Consider the following 21,098-nt stretch of genomic DNA (forward strand, 5'->3'; position numbering starts at 1 on the left):
AGCTTAATGTGACCTTGAGGTGAGCATAAAGTGTCCTTGAGGTCAGCTTAATGTGACCTTGAGGTGAGCATAATGTGACCTTGAGGTGAGCATAATGTGACCTTGAGGTGAGCATAATGTGACCTTGAGGTGAGCCTAATGTGACCTTGAGGTGAGCATAAAATTTATCTGTATGGAAACTCTATACAACATGTTCATAGTTGAATATATCGACCAAAATATGGCTCTAATTTACCGATACTGATATATCGATCGATATTATCGGTAAAACTGTATTTAAACGTTAATTTGAGCTACATTTATTCTTATTTTCTTAAGTTGGGTGTTTTCGAAAAACAATCAAGTACCACGTTTATTCTTTGGGTTTCATTTTAATTTAATTGCGTTTATTCGTTAAAGTTTTCTCGTGACATAAAAAAAAGGGTCGAAACTATCAAAACAACTGGTCTGTGTTCACAATATCACGATATCCGCCGTATTTATTGCGTGTAAAGGAGCTGGAAATATTACAAAGGCGTGTCTGGCAAACAACGAGTTTACACAAAAGTTGCACGCTTGCTTGCCTGTCACCTGGAGATCAATATTGACACAAAAAAAACATAAAAACATGTTTGTGAGTTTGTAGGAAAATTTCAGCATATCAAGGAATCGCGTTTAAAACAATAATACCACAAAAATTGATTTTAATGCCATGGTTTAAATATTTCTTTTGATATTGTCGTTTGTGTAATGTGGTTCTCCAAAGAGGAATTTTTAAATCTACATTACAGTGAAGTTCTACTTTGCGGTCGATGTTCCTTTTAACGTGCGATTCACTTTAAGAACTGCGAAAATTGGAAAAGTAAAATATTTTATATTTTTTTCTCGAAGTGAAAGCCAGATTGTAAATCACTCCGTCAGTTAACAAAGGGTCCTTGTGAACATCGGACACACTTTGAGCTTTATTAGCTTTGTAATAAATCCTTATTCAAACCGATGGTGAGTGTTGCCGAAACGTTTGTAAACAACGAAATGTCGATTTTACTGAATATTAGACTTTATTATTTTTATTAAAATTACGAAAAAACTCGTGTATTGTGTTCCAATTCGTTGTTGAATTGTCGTGGTATAGTTTTTGCGGCCTTGTTGCTGCGTTTTGCATCGGCGCGTGCAATCAACTAAAGCCAAGTCCCAGGCACCTCGTGACTATGTAGCCCCTGCTATTGTGATGTCACTGAGCCTTGACGCCGCGCGGCGCGAAAACATTCGACTCGAGGAAATTTCCCATTGTTACGCAACAGCAGCATCGCGGGGAACAAAGCGCCGATTGTTGGGCGATTGTCACGCATTGTTGCGTTCCAACTCCCGCTAAGCTGGAAATCAATCTTCGCAAAGTCGAGAGTTTTTCCTTCGAATTTCAAAGGTTTGGTAAAGTTGCGTTGGATGGGTAAATCAAACTAAATTGCATTCGCCTACATTGGGGAGGCTTTTTGCTTTGTAACTTTTGTTATAGTCCTTTTTTCTTTTTTTTTCGCTTAACTAAAGCATTGTTTATACCAGGGGTTCCCAACCTTTTGTACACCGTGGAGCCCTTTGGAATGGTGAGAAATCAATGGCCCCTCTTATTTTTTTTAAACCTTTTGAAAAAATTAAGAAACTTCGTTTTAATTAAAAAACTGGTTTATACAGTAACCGGTAGTTAAAATGACAAAATGAAATACAACACACAATAAACATAATAGTATGTTTTTACTTGTTTTAGCTCTGACAATGTCCTAATTGCTAGTAGAGTGGTGGAAAGAGCCAGCCGCATGTTATATTGAATATCAAAGACACTGCACTGTTTTGTCTTCAGAAGTAACATTGTTGAAAACCCACATTCACAACGATATGTTGGTAGGAAAGGCAACAGCAATGGAATGACAATTTCATTAAGCTTAGGGTACGAATTGCTTAGTTTTTGCCCAAAATGTGGTCAAACTATCTTTCTCAAAGCTCAATCGGGCTGCCGTCAGTTCTTGCAGCTTCAAGAGTTCATTAAATTTTAATTAATTTCTTTTGTTATAGTTCAGTAGTAGACTTAGAGATAATAAACCAAAAAAATTCTATTTTTAAATTTTTCATGGCCCCATTGAAAAAGGGGCCATGGCCCACAGGCTGGGAACCCCTGGTTTATACGATAAAGCTTGCATCGTTGCTATTTAACAGTGGCTTATAGTTCCACGTACTTGACGGGCTGGTGATGTTTCAAGTGTGGTCGTGTGCACTGACACATTAGTGGCAACAACACACCTTTGTTTGCTGTCAACATCCGCGCTTACCACACACTCAAGGTTAGGTGTGTCCGGTATTATCGGATCGTGGCCGATAACCGATACCAAGTTGTATTATCGCAAATCTTCTGATAAATATAATCGCAGCTGTTTTGGTGCGTTATAGAGTTTTAAACAATGGAAATTGCGGTTTGATTTTTTTCAACTAGGCCAAAATACTGTGCATTGATATCGAAATTATTTTCAATAGTTTGTTGTTACCGGATATCTTTATAATTTTCCTACATAAAAAATACAAGATAATGTGAATTTTTAACGTTAAAAAAAATCTGCTTTCAATAATTCTCAATAAATACTAACTCTTTGAAGAAAATATTGAAAACGTTTTTTTTTGTTAACTAATCTTTCCATTCCAATGGTACTACAGAACAATATAAAATAATGTGAATTTTGTCAGTAGAAAGATTTTGCTTTCAATTATTGTAATTTATTGTAAAAATTAAATTTCTCCCAGCAACAGACCCAGTAAAGCCCCCCTGACCCACATTTACCCGCCCCCGTGTGTGATTTGCAACAAACCATCAAGGAATTCGATTCTTCAACTTCACGCGCTGTTAGCCACTCAAGTGATCACGCAAGAAGTGCGTAACAATCAGCCATTGTGGGCGATTGTTGCGTGAGAATCGACGCACTGCGGAATGTTGAGTTATTGAGTTACGTCGAAATCTGATTCTTATCACCTGGGCTGCCTTCCTGAGATGCAAATAACCTTAACGAGTTTGTAACAACAACAGGCTTCTGGTTTCGCTGCACAACCGCGTTCTCTTTACTTTTTGCACAATTTTTCTTCTTGAGGATTAGCGGCGCCGTCGTTATAACGAGCTTTTTTCGCAATTTTCTTTGAACTTAATACGTTTTGCTTATATTGAGAAGGTTGCGGGAAACTAATTTGCTGTAATTTTTGTAGGTTAGAATTTAATTTTTTTTTTAGAAACTTATGAATTAGTATATCTAGTATAAACAATACAGTTTTTTTAAGTTTGTTTAAAATGATTTTAACTGAAATGAGCTGTTGTTCATATTTATTGCATTTTTTTTAATTCGATGCTAAAATACGCGCCAAATTATAATTTGAAGAATGCTTTTAATTTATAAGTATCTTTGATAAATTCGGCAAAATTGCGTCTCTAGAAAATTTTTTATTTATAAAACAATATAATCAAAATATATCTATAAACACTCACACTGGCAGTGACTTGGCAAAAACATCTTTAAAGCGTGATTTCAAAATTTGTTGCCTAATCGATAAAAGATTACAAATTACAAAAACCTTAATCGGACAAATATATGTTGAAATGTTTTGGAGGGAACGAAGAACAAAATGCAAATTTTAAAAAAATAATTGAATTAAAACAGGTAGGCGGCCAACATAAAAACTAATGCGTTTATTTTTCGTTTAAAAAAAATAAACATCCATGATATAGTTGGTACAAAATGCACTTAATGTTCCCCATTTTGGCGATTATTTTTAATTTTTTCAACCACATTGACCCTGATGGCAGCAATCTGTGCATACATCAGTCAACATTAACGCTCGAACGAGCAAAGCGCTCAACCGGAAAGCCCAAGTTCATTGAAAATCGTCGGAGTTTGTGATTGTAAGCTGCCTACTCTGTCTGGCTTTGCACGGAATGCAATATCTTCAAGTCACGACCAGACTGTCTGCACTAAACCTACATCCCCTGCAATTCCAACTCCTAGCTTTAAGCTTGACTTGCTTGCTTAACCGCGCGTTTTGACCTAAGGCCTTTTTGCTTGTGTTCGGAAAGGTGGTTTTTAGATCATGTTTCTTAAACTGGGTCGGTAGAACCATAGGTGCCGAACGCGGGTGTGCAAAGCGTTTTTTGACGTCCTGCAATTTGACCAAGTTACATGCGAGAGAACTACAAAGTACCACAAAATACGCCCTCAGTAACACAGTTTAGGTCCAATAACACTGTGCGTTACTTTCCTGAATTACGGCGTGTAACATCTGCGAAAGTTTCGCACTGCATCTAAATATATAAACCGAAGCATTGAAATGACTGGACCGGCCTCGCTTAGTAGAGCAATTTGTGGTGGTGGAATTACAGGACACACGGAAGCGCAAAAACGGTTTAAGAGCTGTTACGTTTCGTTTGTGATTAGGAATTTTGTTTTGGTTGAGAAAACGCCCTGGAATTTTGAAAGTTCGGCGCCTTTTATGCGTCGAATTCATTGTTGATGGGAACATTGGTTAACCCCATGCAGGGTTCGGCAACCTACGGTCAGGGGTCCTCCACGGTCAGCCACCTCTTTTGCAAACTGGGCACTAGAACGTTAATAAAAAGTCCTTCGCATGAGGAATGTTTGAAACATCTTGGGTTCTGGGGACTAGTGGAGGGGTTACATTAGGCCTTAACAGACTAAGAGATTAATTGGATATAAGACATTTTACGTTTTTTTCTTTGAATAGATTTGAACTGTTAAAAATGGAAATTTAAAATTAATCAACAGATTTATTTAAAACGTTTAAAGCATACAGTAACTATGCTTCTGTATTGGCTTCGAAAATAATCGCTGCGTTTCGTCAAGTAATCCATGGCTGGGATGGCATCGCTATCTTGTTTCTTTATTTTGAGTAAACTCACTTTTCTAAGCGGCGTAAAACTTTCCAAAAAAATTTCGTGCATGAGTTTTGCCAAAATCATTATTGTAAAATGCAAAAAAGCAATTTCGGTTTGTTGCGAAACAATTACGAATCCCATGCTTCCGCTTATTACGTCACAAATATGAAAATGTTCCGTTGTGAAAAGCCGATGGAGTCAATGCAGGCAAAAAGTTTTGGCTTGTGAAGCAAATGTCAGTTGCTGACTCATATCCTCAAAATCCTGTTTCAAATATTAAACTTTTTTCTGTTAGTTTGCGGTTATTAAACAGAAGTTTTGTAATTTTGACTTGAATCTAGACTTTCCACCGTAAAACTAATTATACTTATTTAAATATTTTTTTTAAATAAAAAACTGAAATAATTAGAAGTTAGAATTCATAAAATATTCAAAAAGTGGGAAATAATTAAAAATGATTGGCATAAAAAGTATTTGAAAATAAGTTAGGGTCCACCAAAATGCCGGCCGCCAGTTTAATTTATTCTGCCCGCGGATTTCCTAAAACAAAGTAATAACGTATTTTTATAAACAGGAATATTTGTCAAAAACAAATGTCATCTAAATTTGAATAAAATTTTGAACAAAATGACAATTTCATAAATCTCACGATATATTTTATTATTCACTTCTTTGGTTTTCTTCGTTTCGTAAGATTGAAGTCAAATAAAGTCAATGCAAAAGTTTATACATTTAGATATTTACAGTTATCCCGCGTCCACTAGGACTTTTTTGGTGCCTCCAGGTTTACAACATTCCTAACCTTAACACGCCTAACATTTTTTAACCCTAAATATAAGCGACGTGACACTAAATATGAATTTATAACCATCGCCATTTAAATTACAAGCCGCTTACTTATGTTTTCGATAAAAATGTCGCACAAACCCTGTTCTGGGAGAAACTTCGCGATAAAAATGCGTTTAAACTTAAAGGCTTGGTCGCATAATAGCCTGGATAACTGGGCGATTTCATGATTATGCTATCGGCTTGCAAAGGCCAAAGATCACTTTGTAACTCATATCCGAATCGTTATTTAGCTCAAGACTTTGGCGTAAATTTGTCCAACGCCAAAAGAGCAATGTGGCGTTAGTCAATTGTGAAACATCCCTGTCTTCTCAGGACTCGTTTTTCTCTTATGATGTAATAACTACTTGAATAGTTTATTCACAACACGACATTTTATAATGATTTGTGTTTGATGCCGATAAAGTCTTAAGACGTCAAAAAGCTAAAAAATATTACATATAAATTGAGCGTTGTAACTTTAAGGATCATTTCAATACTCAGTGTTTGAAGAAAATAAAAGTTTTATTTTTTTAGCGGTTATTGTCAAATTGTTTAAAGCACTTTTTAACATGGTATTATTTTGAGCCCTCATTTTTGTCTGCTATGTGTTTTTAGACTGAACTATATATACGGTTGTTGTGTTATATGGGCTTGGCTGCACAAAACAAAACCATATTTTCTCGAGCATTCCTGTAAACATTAAAAAGTCTATTATTAACAAACTACTGCATATCTCCCCAAAAAACGACCTTTCTAACACTTGTGTTCCGCTCCAGTTGACGCACGTACCGACCCGTGACGAGTGCGCAGTGGGGCGTATCGCGTCACGTGCCGGTCACGCCTCATCGCCCACTTTTAACGACAGTGATTTCCATCCTCTTTGTGGAGAGTTGGTCGATCGAAGCTCACTTAACGGGACAAATGAGCTGGCCAGGTGAGTGGCTCCATGTTGTTTTAAGGCAGGGTCGTCAAAATTTTTCTTAAAGGGCCGAAAACTGTAGACCTGACCATCGCGGACAGGTCAACTGCTACTGAAAGGTGCGGATATGAAACTTTATTTTGGCCTATTTGGCTTGAATAATTAAGTGAAGAAAACATACACAATTATCCACCAAAATGTAAACTATAATAAGCTTTATGAAATAATCGTTTCTTCGTTAAGGGCCGAAAACTGTAGACCTGACCATCGCGGGCCTGGTAAATGTAGAAGGTCGGGGTCCGGATATAAAACTTATGAAAAAAGCTATTGCTGCCAGGCTTATGACCGAGTGTTGCTCTTCCAGCAGTATTATATAATGATGAAGACGTTCTGTATAGCACGTCGAAACGTCGATTAATTATATAATACTGCTGGGTGAGCAACACTCGGGAATACAAAACTTAAATTTTCCTATTGGCTTGATTATTATTAAACCAAGAAAATCTATGACTTATTCACCAAAATATAAACTAAGCTTTATGAAATAATCGTTTAGTTTGACATTTCATCAACATCAAAACACAACAAATAATAATTGTCTCGAATTGTTTTACATTTGCTTGGCAAAAAAATTAAATGTAACATTCTGTTTGACCTATGCATCTTACTCGTAAGAATAGAAAACATTTTTTTCCAGTTTAGAAAAAAATATTTTTATTTCTCCGGTCAAATATGATTCCTTATCCTCATATTGCCCAATGTATGTGCCCCCCAATATAACAAGCCTGCATTAAGTCATGCTTTTTTAAGTTTCGTTTTCCGAAAGAACTTGTCGAAATTTCCGATTTTCCGAAATATATATTTCGCTTATAACTTGAGCGCCGCATTGTAGAAACGAAAGTGTGCAGTTTCCGAAAGTGAGGACCAAAAAAAAACGCTTTTGGCAGTTTTGCAATTTTCCGTCATGAGTCACCGCTATAAATGCAGCAGACCCGAAATAATGTTTCCTTGCGCAACATTATTGAAACCTTTAGAGCCGGCCTAGTCATAAATCGTGTTTCTGTTCGTGTTTCGCAACACCAAAGTTTGTGAAGCTATATTAATGGTTTATTTTACTCTTTTTGGTTCCCAACTTTACAATTTTAATCGCTCATATGACCAGAAATTTTGATGTAAAAAAAAAAACATTTTCATGCAATTAAACAAATATGCTGTGGAAAAAATGTAAGAATTTCGGCCTTGAAACGGCTTTTTTGTTATTTTAAAAGTGACATTTTCTAAAAGTCGTGTTTAGTGGATTTTCCACAATACTATGATAAATATTTTTACCAAACATAGTTCACATAGAATTACTTGTTTGAAAAATGTTGTAAAACGTGAAAATTTAGCACACAGATCGAACTTTCTCTCATCCACGAAATATATCTTGTTTACGACTTCATAACTATAAACCATTCATTCCAGGACTCCCTACAGAGACGTAACAAACACAACGTCACAATACCACAACAAGGCGTGACGTCACAACCCATTGTGATGTCACACAATGGCAACAACGTCACATCTGGCCGTAAAGTTTGTTTTTCCAGCTTATGACGCCGTTTTATTCATCTGTGGCTCGAGTGTGATTTTAACGCTTGTGATTTTTACCTAACGAGTCCACTTCAAACGCTTTGCAGGGATTTTGCTGATTTAAGCTCGACTTTCCAACCTGTTTGCGTCTCGGGTTCTCAAATATTTTTTTATTGGGACCAAATATTTGTTAAAAAGATGTAGACCTCTTATAACAGTCGTAATAGCAATATCAAAGCCCATACAGAAGTAGGTATCATTTTGAACGTTTCTTAATACTCTTAATTCATTTTTTAAACCGAGAAATAGTTTTAAATTAATTGAAAGCCCATACAGAAGTATAGGCATCATCTTGAACGTTTCGAATAACTCTTTATTAATTTTTCAACATTCTGTATGGGCTTTGATATTCTTATTACGCCTTATTACAACCTCCAACTCTTATAACAGTGTTTTTCAACTTTTTTCGGGGCCCAAATAGCATATATATTTATATTTATTAGGAGTGCATCTCTATGGAACCGAAAACATTGTCAGCAGGTTTCTGCTTGTCGATCACTGTTCGGCTGACACCTTTATTAACAACAATAAAAAAAAGTTTTAAAATCCCAGTAAAACCAGGATTAACATTTTTATAAGAAATATTTCGCCCACACTGGCATCGACAGTTCCTGTAAGTAAGGAAAAACAAATATACATGGCGAAGTAAAATTTATAAAAAAGTCAAAAACTTTGGAGAAATCTTTCTCCGCACCCACAATTTACCAGAACACAGGGATCGGGATCACGTGAATTATTGTCTATTGGGGAGTGGGGAAAAATGCCCCTTTTACCCAATGATGGAACTTAAATCCCATTTCTCAACACCTTACTCGTGGAGCGAAATTACCCGTTTGTAAAGTCCAAAAAATCCTCTTGTAATTCCGATGGGTTCACCCACACGATGAAACATCCGATAGCACTTGAAACTAAACTCCCCCGCAATTTTTTCTCGACCGCCTAAAACAATGATGCTTGGCTAATTGTTATGCTGGCGGATTTTAACCGACTTAAAAAGAGTTCGGCCTTATTTTTTTCAGTTTTTTGTAAAAAGTAACAAAAGAAGCGACCCCTCCGTACATTTTTGTCTTACGATCCTTTTTTTCGGAAACATTAGAAACAAATTTTAAAGCGATACTTAAAATAAATAAATATTGAACTATCAATAAAATGCCATTTTTTTTAACATTAACAAAATTGTTACAAAGACGCATGGAATCTACACAGTTAACGTTTAAAGGCCACATAGACCTTTTGAGTTTGGTTTTTGGCCCGCGACTAAAAACTAAAAAAATCTTGCCACCCCTGCTTATAACTTCACCAGAAGAGCAAGTCTATCTATTGTAGTGACTGTAGTTAAGACAATCGCTCTCCACGCCGGTTGGGGTCAATGACCTGTGGTTAGCGTCGGGGTCAACGACCTTTGTCTTGCATCACGCGAGTCACACAACAGGCTTATCCACGCTGCTACCGTTGACGCACGGATCATTAATAGTAGGAAATATAGACGCGAATTCGAACTACTTTTTGGTGATAAATCGCAATATTTTTACTCGCACCTTTTGTTGATTTTAAACAGATTAATTTGACTCTGATTCATGGGCTTTTTATATTGAGGCTTAGTTAGTATTGTAAAGGTGGTGAGTTTTTGAAATTTGATCAAATCGCAAGAATTGTGGTTACAAGGAAACAAACTGTAGCGTTAAATAATTGTTGGCGACTTACACGACATTTACAGTGGCTCGCTATTGCTCAGTATTACTTTTTTCTTTACATTTTTTGAAGACACATTCCATCTTTTTACATTTTTTGAAAACACATTCGTACAATCTATTGGAAATTCCCTGCTTATAGCAACTAAAGCGTCATGTAAGCTTAAATGATAAAATACAATTCACAAAAAAGCTTGTTTGTTTTTTCTATTCGTAATAGGTAAAAACACAAAATGTAAGGCACATATTGACTGACATTCAATTAAAAAAGGTGCGATTCTTAAATAAATTAGAATCAAGATTGAATTGAACTTTTTTTCTGAACAGCTCTTGCTATGAATTCCTGGAAAACCTCTTTGGCGCAATTCTTAGAGTAGGAGTTTTGTTTACCTGGTCAATTTCGTTGTTTTCTAAGCAATTACCGGATTATCGGGTCGTCGCCTTATAACATTAAAATGACCTCGCGTTTGGTCAGCCAAGCGTGACATCGAATGCGTCATCACAACTCCACCTTTTCTTTTATGAATGAAATTTCTCACACGACAACAGGGGCTTCCCAAGTCACAATAAAGTCGCAAAAAGCAACTTTGAAATGTTTACGGCCTGTCAAAATCGAACGACCAAAACCCAGTAAACAGGTGCTAGTTTAACTGCAGTCTCGCCATTATTCAAGCACTTCATTTCTCCTTTGTACACAGCCTTGATAAATCACACCACAAATGATTCAACAATGGCAAAAGGTTTCCAGCTATTTTAACGCCGAGCATGTTTCACTTGTATATATGACTCGTACACTGAGCTATATTCAGCCACTGGTGTCGACGTTGGTTTATTTTTGCCAACTATAATATCATCAATCCAGTTTTTGCGGAGACTAACCATATTATCACCATGTGTTGCATCTGGCCTTTTATGCTCATCAAAACATCGCTGATACTTGCTGGCCTTACTGTTTGTGGGTGGTCTATTGAGGCACACTTCGGTAGCGCGTATTCCCACATATTCCGACCTGTAGTTGTGCTTTAAATGCACGTAGCCTCGTATTGTAACGACCTAGCACTGTACCACTGTTTTAAATTAATTGAAAGCCCATACAGAAGTATAGGCATCATCTTGAACGTTTCGAATAACTCTTTATTAATTTTTCAACATTCTGTATGGGCTTTGATATTCTTATTACGCCTTATTACAACCTCCAACTCTTATAACAGTGTTTTTCAACTTTTTTCGGGGCCCAAATAGCATATATATTTATATTTATTAGGAGTGCATCTCTATGGAACCGAAAACATTGTCAGCAGGTTTCTGCTTGTCGATCACTGTTCGGCTGACACCTTTATTAACAACAATAAAAAAAAGTTTTAAAATCCCAGTAAAACCAGGATTAACATTTTTATAAGAAATATTTCGCCCACACTGGCATCGACAGTTCCTGTAAGTAAGGAAAAACAAATATACATGGCGAAGTAAAATTTATAAAAAAGTCAAAAACTTTGGAGAAATCTTTCTCCGCACCCACAATTTACCAGAACACAGGGATCGGGATCACGTGAATTATTGTCTATTGGGGAGTGGGGAAAAATGCCCCTTTTACCCAATGATGGAACTTAAATCCCATTTCTCAACACCTTACTCGTGGAGCGAAATTATCCGTTTGTAAAGTCCAAAAAATCCTCTTGTAATTCCGATGGGTTCACCCACACGATGAAACATCCGATAGCACTTGAAACTAAACTCCCCCGCAATTTTTTCTCGACCGCCTAAAACAATGATGCTTGGCTAATTGTTATGCTGGCGGATTTTAACCGACTTAAAAAGAGTTCGGCCTTATTTTTTTCAGTTTTTTGTAAAAAGTAACAAAAGAAGCGACCGTACATTTTTGTCTTACGATCCTTTTTTTCGGAAACATTAGAAACAAATTTTAAAGCGATACTTAAAATAAATAAATATTGAACTATCAATAAAATGCCATTTTTTTTAACATTAACAAAATTGTTACAAAGACGCATGGAATCTACACAGTTAACGTTTAAAGGCCACATAGACCTTTTGAGTTTGGTTTTTGGCCCGCGACTAAAAACTAAAAAAATCTTGCCACCCCTGCTTATAACTTCACCAGAAGAGCAAGTCTATCTATTGTAGTGACTGTAGTTAGGACAATCGCTCTCCACGCCGGTTGGGGTCAATGACCTGTGGTTAGCGTCGGGGTCAACGACCTTTGTCTTGCATCACGCGAGTCACACAACAGGCTTATCCACGCTGCTACCGTTGACGCACGGATCATTAATAGTAGGAAATATAGACGCGAATTCGAACTACTTTTTGGTGATAAATCGCAATATTTTTACTCGCACCTTTTGTTGATTTTAAACAGATTAATTTGACTCTGATTCATGGGCTTTTTATATTGAGGCTTAGTTAGTATTGTAAAGGTGGTGAGTTTTTGAAATTTGATCAAATCGCAAGAATTGTGGTTACAAGGAAACAAACTGTAGCGTTAAATAATTGTTGGCGACTTACACGACATTTACAGTGGCTCGCTATTGCTCAGTATTACTTTTTTCTTTACATTTTTTGAAGACACATTCCATCTTTTTACATTTTTTGAAAACACATTCGTACAATCTATTGGAAATTCCCTGCTTATAGCAACTAAAGCGTCATGTAAGCTTAAATGATAAAATACAATTCACAAAAAAGCTTGTTTGTTTTTTCTATTCGTAATAGGTAAAAACACAAAATGTAAGGCACATATTGACTGACATTCAATTAAAAAAGGTGCGATTCTTAAATAAATTAGAATCAAGATTGAATTGAACTTTTTTTCTGAACAGCTCTTGCTATGAATTCCTGGAAAACCTCTTTGGCGCAATTCTTAGAGTAGGAGTTTTGTTTACCTGGTCAATTTCGTTGTTTTCTAAGCAATTACCGGATTATCGGGTCGTCGCCTTATAACATTAAAATGACCTCGCGTTTGGTCAGCCAAGCGTGACATCGAATGCGTCATCACAACTCCACCTTTTCTTTTATGAATGAAATTTCTCACACGACAACAGGGGCTTCCCAAGTCACAATAAAGTCGCAAAAAGCAACTTTGAAATGTTTACGGCCTGTCAAAATCGAACGACCAAAACCCAGTAAACAGGTGCTAGTTTAACTGCAGTCTCGCCATTATTCAAGCACTTCATTTCTCCTTTGTACACAGCCTTGATAAATCACACCACAAATGATTCAACAATGGCAAAAGGTTTCCAGCTATTTTAACGCCGAGCATGTTTCACTTGTATATATGACTCGTACACTGAGCTATATTCAGCCACTGGTGTCGACGTTGGTTTATTTTTGCCAACTATAATATCATCAATCCAGTTTTTGCGGAGACTAACCATATTATCACCATGTGTTGCATCTGGCCTTTTATGCTCATCAAAACATCGCTGATACTTGCTGGCCTTACTGTTTGTGGGTGGTCTATTGAGGCACACTTCGGTAGCGCGTATTCCCACATATTCCGACCTGTAGTTGTGCTTTAAATGCACGTAGCCTCGTATTGTAACGACCTAGCACTGTACCACTGTTTTAAATTAATTGAAAGCCCATACAGAAGTATAGGCATCATCTTGAACGTTTCGAATAACTCTTTATTAATTTTTCAACATTCTGTATGGGCTTTGATATTCTTATTACGCCTTATTACAACCTCCAACTCTTATAACAGTGTTTTTCAACTTTTTTCGGGGCCCAAATAGCATATATATTTATATTTATTAGGAGTGCATCTCTATGGAACCGAAAACATTGTCAGCAGGTTTCTGCTTGTCGATCACTGTTCGGCTGACACCTTTATTAACAACAATAAAAAAAAGTTTTAAAATCCCAGTAAAACCAGGATTAACATTTTTATAAGAAATATTTCGCCCACACTGGCATCGACAGTTCCTGTAAGTAAGGAAAAACAAATATACATGGCGAAGTAAAATTTATAAAAAAGTCAAAAACTTTGGAGAAATCTTTCTCCGCACCCACAATTTACCAGAACACAGGGATCGGGATCACGTGAATTATTGTCTATTGGGGAGTGGGGGAAAATGCCCCTTTTACCAAATGATGAACTTAAGCTCATTTCTCAACACCTTACTCGTGGAGCGAAATTACCCGTTTGTAAAGTCCAAAAAATCCTCTTGTAATTCCGATGGGTTCACCCACACGATGAAACATCCGATAGCACTTGAAACCAAACTCCCCCGCAATTTTTTCTCGAGCGCCTAAAACAATGATGCTTGGCTAATTGTTATGGTTCTGTATTTTAACCGATTTAAAAGAGTTCGGCCTTATTTTTTTCAGTTTTTTGTAAAAAGTAACAAAAGAAGCGACCGAACATTTTTGTCTTACGATCCTTTTTTTTTCGGAAACATTAGAAACAAATTTTAAAGCGATACTTAAAATAAATAAATATTGAACTATCAATAAAATGCCATTTTTTTAACATTAATAAAATTGTGATAAAGACGCGTTAATCTACACAGTTAACATTTAAAGGCCACATAGACCTTTTGAGTTTGGTTTTTGGCCCGCGACTAAAAAAATCTTGCCACCCCTGCTTATAACTTCACCCACCAGAAGAGCAAGTCTATCTATTGTACTGACTGTAGTTAGGACAACCGCTCTCCACGCCGGTTGGGGTCGATCACCTGTGGTTAGCGTCTGGGTCAACGACCTTTGTCTTGCATCACGCGAGTCACACAACAGGCTTATCCACGCAGCTACCGTTGACGCACGGATCATTAATAGTAGGAAATATAGACGCGAATTCGAACTACTTTTTGGTGATAAATCGCAATATTTTTACTCGCACCTTTTGTTGATTTTAAACAGATTAATTTGACTCTGATTCATGGGCTTTTTATATTGAGGCTTAGTTAGTATTGTAAAGGTGGTGAGTTTTTGAAATTTGATCAAATCGCAAGAATTGTGGTTACAAGGAAACAAACTGTAGCGTTAAATAATTGTTGGCGACTTACACGACATTTACAGTGGCTCGCTATTGCTCAGTATTACTTTTTTCTTTACATTTTTTGAAGACACATTCCATCTTTTTACATTTTTTGAAAACACATTCGTACAATCTATTGGAAATTCCCTGCTTATAGCAACTAAAGCGTCATGTAAGCTTAAATGATGAAATACAATTCACAAAAAAGCTTGTTTGTTTTTTCTATTCGTAATAGGTAAAAACACAAAATGTAAGGCACATATTGACTGACATTCAATTAAAAAAGGTGCGATTCTTAAATAAATTAGAATCAAGATTGAATTGAACTTTTTTTCTGAACAGCTCTTGCTATGAATTCCTGGAAAACTTCTTTGGCGCAATTCTTAGAGTAGGAGTTTTGTTTACCTGGTCAATTTCGTTGTTTTCTAAGCAATTACCGGATTATCGGGTCGTCGCCTTATAACATTAAAATGACCTCGCGTTTGGTCAGCCAAGCGTGACATCGAATGCGTCATCACAACTCCACCTTTTCTTTTATGAATGAAATTTCTCACACGACAACAGGGGCTTCCCAAGTCACAATAAAGTCGCAAAAAGCAACTTTGAAATGTTTACGGCCTGTCAAAATCGAACGACCAAAACCCAGTAAACAGGTGCTAGTTTAACTGCAGTCTCGCCATTATTCAAGCACTTCATTTCTCCTTTGTACACAGCCTTGATAAATCACACCACAAATGATTCAACAATGGCAAAAGGTTTCCAGCTATTTTAACGCCGAGCATGTTTCACTTGTATATATGACTCGTACACTGAGCTATATTCAGCCACTGGTGTCGACGTTGGTTTATTTTTGCCAACTATAATATCATCAATCCAGTTTTTGCGGAGACTAACCATATTATCACCATGTGTTGCATCTGGCCTTTTATGCTCATCAAAACATCGCTGATACTTGCTGGCCTTACTGTTTGTGGGTGGTCTATTGAGGCACACTTCGGTAGCGCGTATTCCCACATATTCCGACCTGTAGTTGTGCTTTAAATGCACGTAGCCTCGTATTGTAACGACCTAGCACTGTACCACTGTTTCACTGTGTATTATAACAAATCTTCTATTCTGAGTTTCGTTGTGTTATTTTAACAAATACATTTTATATGAAGTTCATAGCGAAGTGGTGTTGTTTGCCAATATGCTAAAATCAATGAAAAGTAAAACAATTTTCTTATCGAACAAATCAAAACTACGTCACAAAGTTACGTCATAACGTGACGTCATAACGTGACGTCTTAAACAAGTTACCTTGGTAACCTTAAATTATCGTTCGATGTCCTGCGCAAATATGCAACTGTACTATTGGTCTAAGTGTATGTGCATAAGTTTGTTTATATCCGCAAACATATATTTTACCGGTAATAAATCATTTACTGGACGCTAAAAAACTTAGGGGGACTTTAAGTTTGTTCGTCCCATATTAGTAAAAAAAATGATTTTTATTTTTTACAAATCATTGTTTATTCTGTAAGCGTTAGCTAATTTATAGATGTCAGCGGCGTTCAAATCGAAATTGATTAAAAACCTGAGTTAGCTGGGGAAGTGCAACGCGTCAACCGTAGTTTTATGCGCGCAATAAATGCGAAGCTCGTGTTTTGCGATCGACTATAGTGCTCTAAACATTACACCAAATAAGTGGTAGCATCCCAAATAAAGCATTTTGCCTAATTGTTAATAATTTTTAAAATGTAATTAATAAATAAATCGCCATTTATCCTTTTATGTTTGTTCCATGGTCGCTTCTTCTGTAATTTCCCAACTCAAAAAAATTATAAAAACCGCTTAATCAGCCAGCAACTGATTCAATGAGTCAATAAATGAAAACCGCAACCTCTTTCTGACCGCACAATGCCATCTTTGTTACGTAATAACTTCCGTGTCGCGTGGAAAAATGCCAACTGGCCTTTATGACGTAGAAATAAATTTCCAAAAAACGTATTACCTTGTAACTTAGTTGAAACCGACACTAATATGGGCGTTTCGTCCCTAATTATTTACGGTAATGTGGAATCGAAAACTGATTTTGTCATCAAGGTTCACTTTCCAATAGACCCACCTTCATATGGTCTAATAAAACCTAAAATTAAACCACAGCCTTATAAAATGCGTAATTCTAAGTTAAACAAAGTTATTTAATGTTGAATCGTTGGAACAGAACACAGGCTAAAAATGCAGTTATTTTGGATACAGACACTCAAATATGTAAGATGGCAGATATTTGATAAAATGTGTATCTAGGTTGTATATTTCCATCGGGATTGGTTTGTTATTAGTGCAAATAAGTTGTGCTTGTTACAGGAAGCTATAGCGATGGAAATACTATTCCCTATGTAAGTTTGTAGCGAGGGTTGTATATTGTTTCCTCTGGAAAATTATATTCTAAGCAAATGTTTTATAATGAGCTTTAATATTTTAAGGCTGATTCAGCTAAACCCTAAATGCAAACCTTAAGTTATAAATTTGTGTAAATTTCACTAATATTCGAACAAAGAACACCTTTAATTGTATGTCTTCTTATTTTTCTAATAAGTTTAGAATCAGTAAAATTAATACCTACTGAAAGGCATGACAAATTCAGATATGACGTGTGTACGTCATAACAGAACGGCTGAAGAGAGAAATCTTAAAAAGCTAAGGTTTATCGATCGACGTTTAGTGCACAAATATGGAACTGAAATCGTATAGGTTGAATACATTCAAGGCGAGGTAGCACGGTGGAAAAAAATGTAATTATTGGTACGGCATATTTGCAAAAATATTTACGGTTTTGGCCCGTTACTTTCACAACTGGTGTATTGCTGAATTTTTGTAGAAACGTGATCGCGGAAGTACGATGCGTCTTTTACTAAATGTTGTGCTTCTGCGTTTGCGCGCCACACCGTTTGTTAGTGATACTAATGTACTTTTGAGGAAACACTGGATGTCTATGATTAAATACACCAATGATGCCGGAATTTACGCAACACATGTATCTCGTGATCGCACACATTTCAACTCGCATTTCGCGCTGATTAATGTATTTTCATATCGACCTCACGTTGCTTTGTAGCCCTTAGTTAGTCAAAGCACCTCGGTCAGTGAGGTTAAGTGTGCTGCAGGAAATTGCGCAACTTTCACCGACTTAAACCTTCTGCAGACTGCTGCTTGATGGAATTTCCGAGGGCGCTACACGATCAACGCATGAACAATAAATTCTAGGAACTCTATGTTTTTGTTGAAACCACTTGGATGGGAAAGTTTGCTTTGATTTTGGTCTTATCACTGTAATGTTTTATTTAATATTGTTACTTTTTTGTTACAAGATTGAAGTAAACACCTTTGATTTAGCATTAAAACCTTAGAAAACCTTAATGCGTAAAATCTGATTTTTGTTTTTCAAGTTTGGCAAAATTTAAAGCCTGCACTTTTTTTTTTAATTTTACTAAATATGTAGCCTCTTTATTATGGCGAATAGTTGTAATCCATCTGTTCGCGGCACATTTAAACTTTTTATTCTTTAGTTAACAAATTTATTTTGTTTGCGAAGAGATAATGTTATCTCCAAATCAATAGTTTCCAGCAAATTTATGTGATTGTTGCATTAAATTTCTTGCTGTAATATTTAAAGTTTAACCCAAGAAACCATCGATAAGTACAAGTTTCACGCAATTTTATTGCACAGCACAATTGTTGGTAGAAAATAGAAAAATCTAAAAACATTTGCAATAAATACGACAGAACATTTCCTGAAGAAAATAAAAGGTATAAAAACAAATGAAAGGAAACATTTCACCAAAACACCTTCATTAATTTGAACAAACCAACTGACTATGGAAAATATTTGATTTGTTTTAAAGCTCTTTCGGGTTTTCGTTCAAATTTTTCTCGAATTTAAGAAATTGTTTTGTACCTTTTAGAACTTTTTCGATTTCATAAAAAAAAATGAGATTTTTTTTTCAATTTTATTAACAAATTCCCTTCGATTTTATCGAAAGTATTTTTGATTTTTGGAAAATCCTATCAAAAGATTTCTCTTCAATTTCACCGAAGATTTTTTTGCACCTTCAACATTCCAAGCACCGGGCGTAGATTTGTTATAACTGCAGCACCGAGCCTCGTTCGAGCAGCGTTTGCACGCTTGTAGATCAGCTTTAGTTAGCGAGCCTTTGGTCTTGATGTGAGAGCCAGCATTAAGATGGCCACGATGCCCATAACGATGATAAGTATTGTACTTCTGCTGCCTGACTGGCTCTCAACTGCCGTGGAACTTTCTTCTTCTTGTGTGTTTGAGCGGTAGAGCATCTTTGCAGTTGTTTTAAGCAGGTTTGTCGTTTTTTAAGAAAGTATAATATTTCTGTAAAGAGAGATTGAAGGTTAAAATCCAGTTTAAATATTTACAACACAAAAACAATATTGCGAACAGCAATAAAACCCAAAGACTTTTTAAGCTAAGTTTGAGTTTTTTTAAATTAACATTTTTTCCAGCTTTCTAGCAAGTTGCACTTGTAGAAGGCGCTTTCTGCCACTTCCATTGAACGCAGCGCTTTTATAATTGTAAAAAACGCCCGAGGCAATTATTCCAACTCCTACAAGACCTACAGCGTTGATATTAAAGCGCGCACGTTGCGCAAAACGTAAGAGCTTAGCTGCTTAGTTAAACCGCCGCCTTTCGCCGCGTGAGACGGCTCTGGTCTGCCCGACTGACGCACACACTCTGCCTTAAATACACGCGATGCGCGCTCCTGTATTTTCTCCCTTTCTTCAGTTACTGGGGAGATTTTGCTGCGCGCTCGGCTGAGTCAAGCAAAGCGGCCGCTTGATATTGCTCTGTGTGATGCGAAACAGCTTTGGCAGGAATTTTATGGGACTTATCAAATCCCAGTGCCCCTTGGACTGTAAAAATTATGACTAATAACTTGTTTCTAAGTGGGACAAAACATGAGTTGCTCCAAAATTAAAACTGAGAACCTTTTTTTTTGGCTGATTACGTTTGGATTCCATCTGTTCACCGGTTTGCTTGCTCGAAATTATTTCTTGGTTTTGTAATAAGGGTCCTGCATTATAAAACGTCAGTTATGACGATCTGTCGCGATATCATTTAGTGATGACTATAGGGCGATTATTTTTTGACTTGTCAAAAAAAGTAAAAATTTTGTCAAAATTTACATGTTAGGTCAAAGTTTGTCAACATTTTTTTAAGTCAAAATCCAATAAAAATGCACATAAATCGTTTCACAAAATAAAAAAACTATAGTCAGCTTTTTGAAATTGGTCGTTCAGTTTTTTTTCTTAATTTATCGTTCAATTTTATCAAAAAAATTTAGTTTTGATTTATATTCACATCATTTTATTATATCTTTATTAGAGCAATATACGGTTTAAAAAACGTGTGAATAACGACGTCTAGGTTATTTGAATCAATGTATTTCTAACAGGTCAAAATTTTGTCAAAATAAATTATTTTCAGGTCAAAATTTTAATTTTTTAGATTAAAATTTCCTAATTTTTAGGTCAAAAAATAATCGCCCTAGTGATGAACATTTATTTTTTGGGTTAAAATGTTTTGTGGCCAGTTTAATAGTTTGGGATGCATCATAACTTGTGATTCTGCGCTATACATATGCACCGTTTGGTGGCCAAAATTTTATGGTTTAACTTATTTGTTTAAAGTTCTACAATACTATGCTTGTTCCTTCTACATTTCTATGCTACGTTCATTTGTGTAATAAAATAGAAGTAATGGCGGCAATACATAAAACGAACTTAAATCCATCTTTAATTTTTTTACAAGTTTAAGGTTCCATACTTTAGGCTCGTGGAGACGAATAATTATATAGACCGATTCTATTTCTTAAACATGTAGCCTACGTATTTAATAGTCATAGGAGGTTAGGCACATGTTGGCGTTATTTATTTTTGGTGTTTCTGATGTATCACAACATTTTGACATTTAGGTAAACCGGTTATACGGGATTTTATAAATATGACGTTTACTAATAAGTAAAAACAAAAAGCACAGCATAAAGTACGTTCAATTATGCGAAAAAGTAAAGGACTGATGACGCTGTGGCGAAAACGTAATTTTGATTTAATTATCAATAGCCGGTA

The 21,098-nt window shown here is 36.0% G+C and overlaps 1 protein-coding gene across 1 annotated transcript in view; it reads left to right on the forward strand.

Moving 5' to 3' along the window:
* The window catches only part of LOC146170478 (coiled-coil domain-containing protein 171-like), a 53,539-nt gene that overhangs the window by 23,621 nt on the left and 8,820 nt on the right, over positions 1-21,098 (forward strand). Inside the window, exon 30 of the mRNA XM_083388714.1 lies at positions 6,502-6,659. Coding sequence (XP_083244840.1) covers positions 6,502-6,659 — 158 coding nt within the window. The remainder of the gene's footprint in view (positions 1-6,501; positions 6,660-21,098) is intronic.

Source organism: Ascidiella aspersa, chromosome 1 (assembly GCF_963924565.1).
Source record: "Ascidiella aspersa chromosome 1, kaAscAspe10.2, whole genome shotgun sequence".
Lineage (NCBI taxonomy): Eukaryota > Metazoa > Chordata > Ascidiacea > Phlebobranchia > Ascidiidae > Ascidiella > Ascidiella aspersa.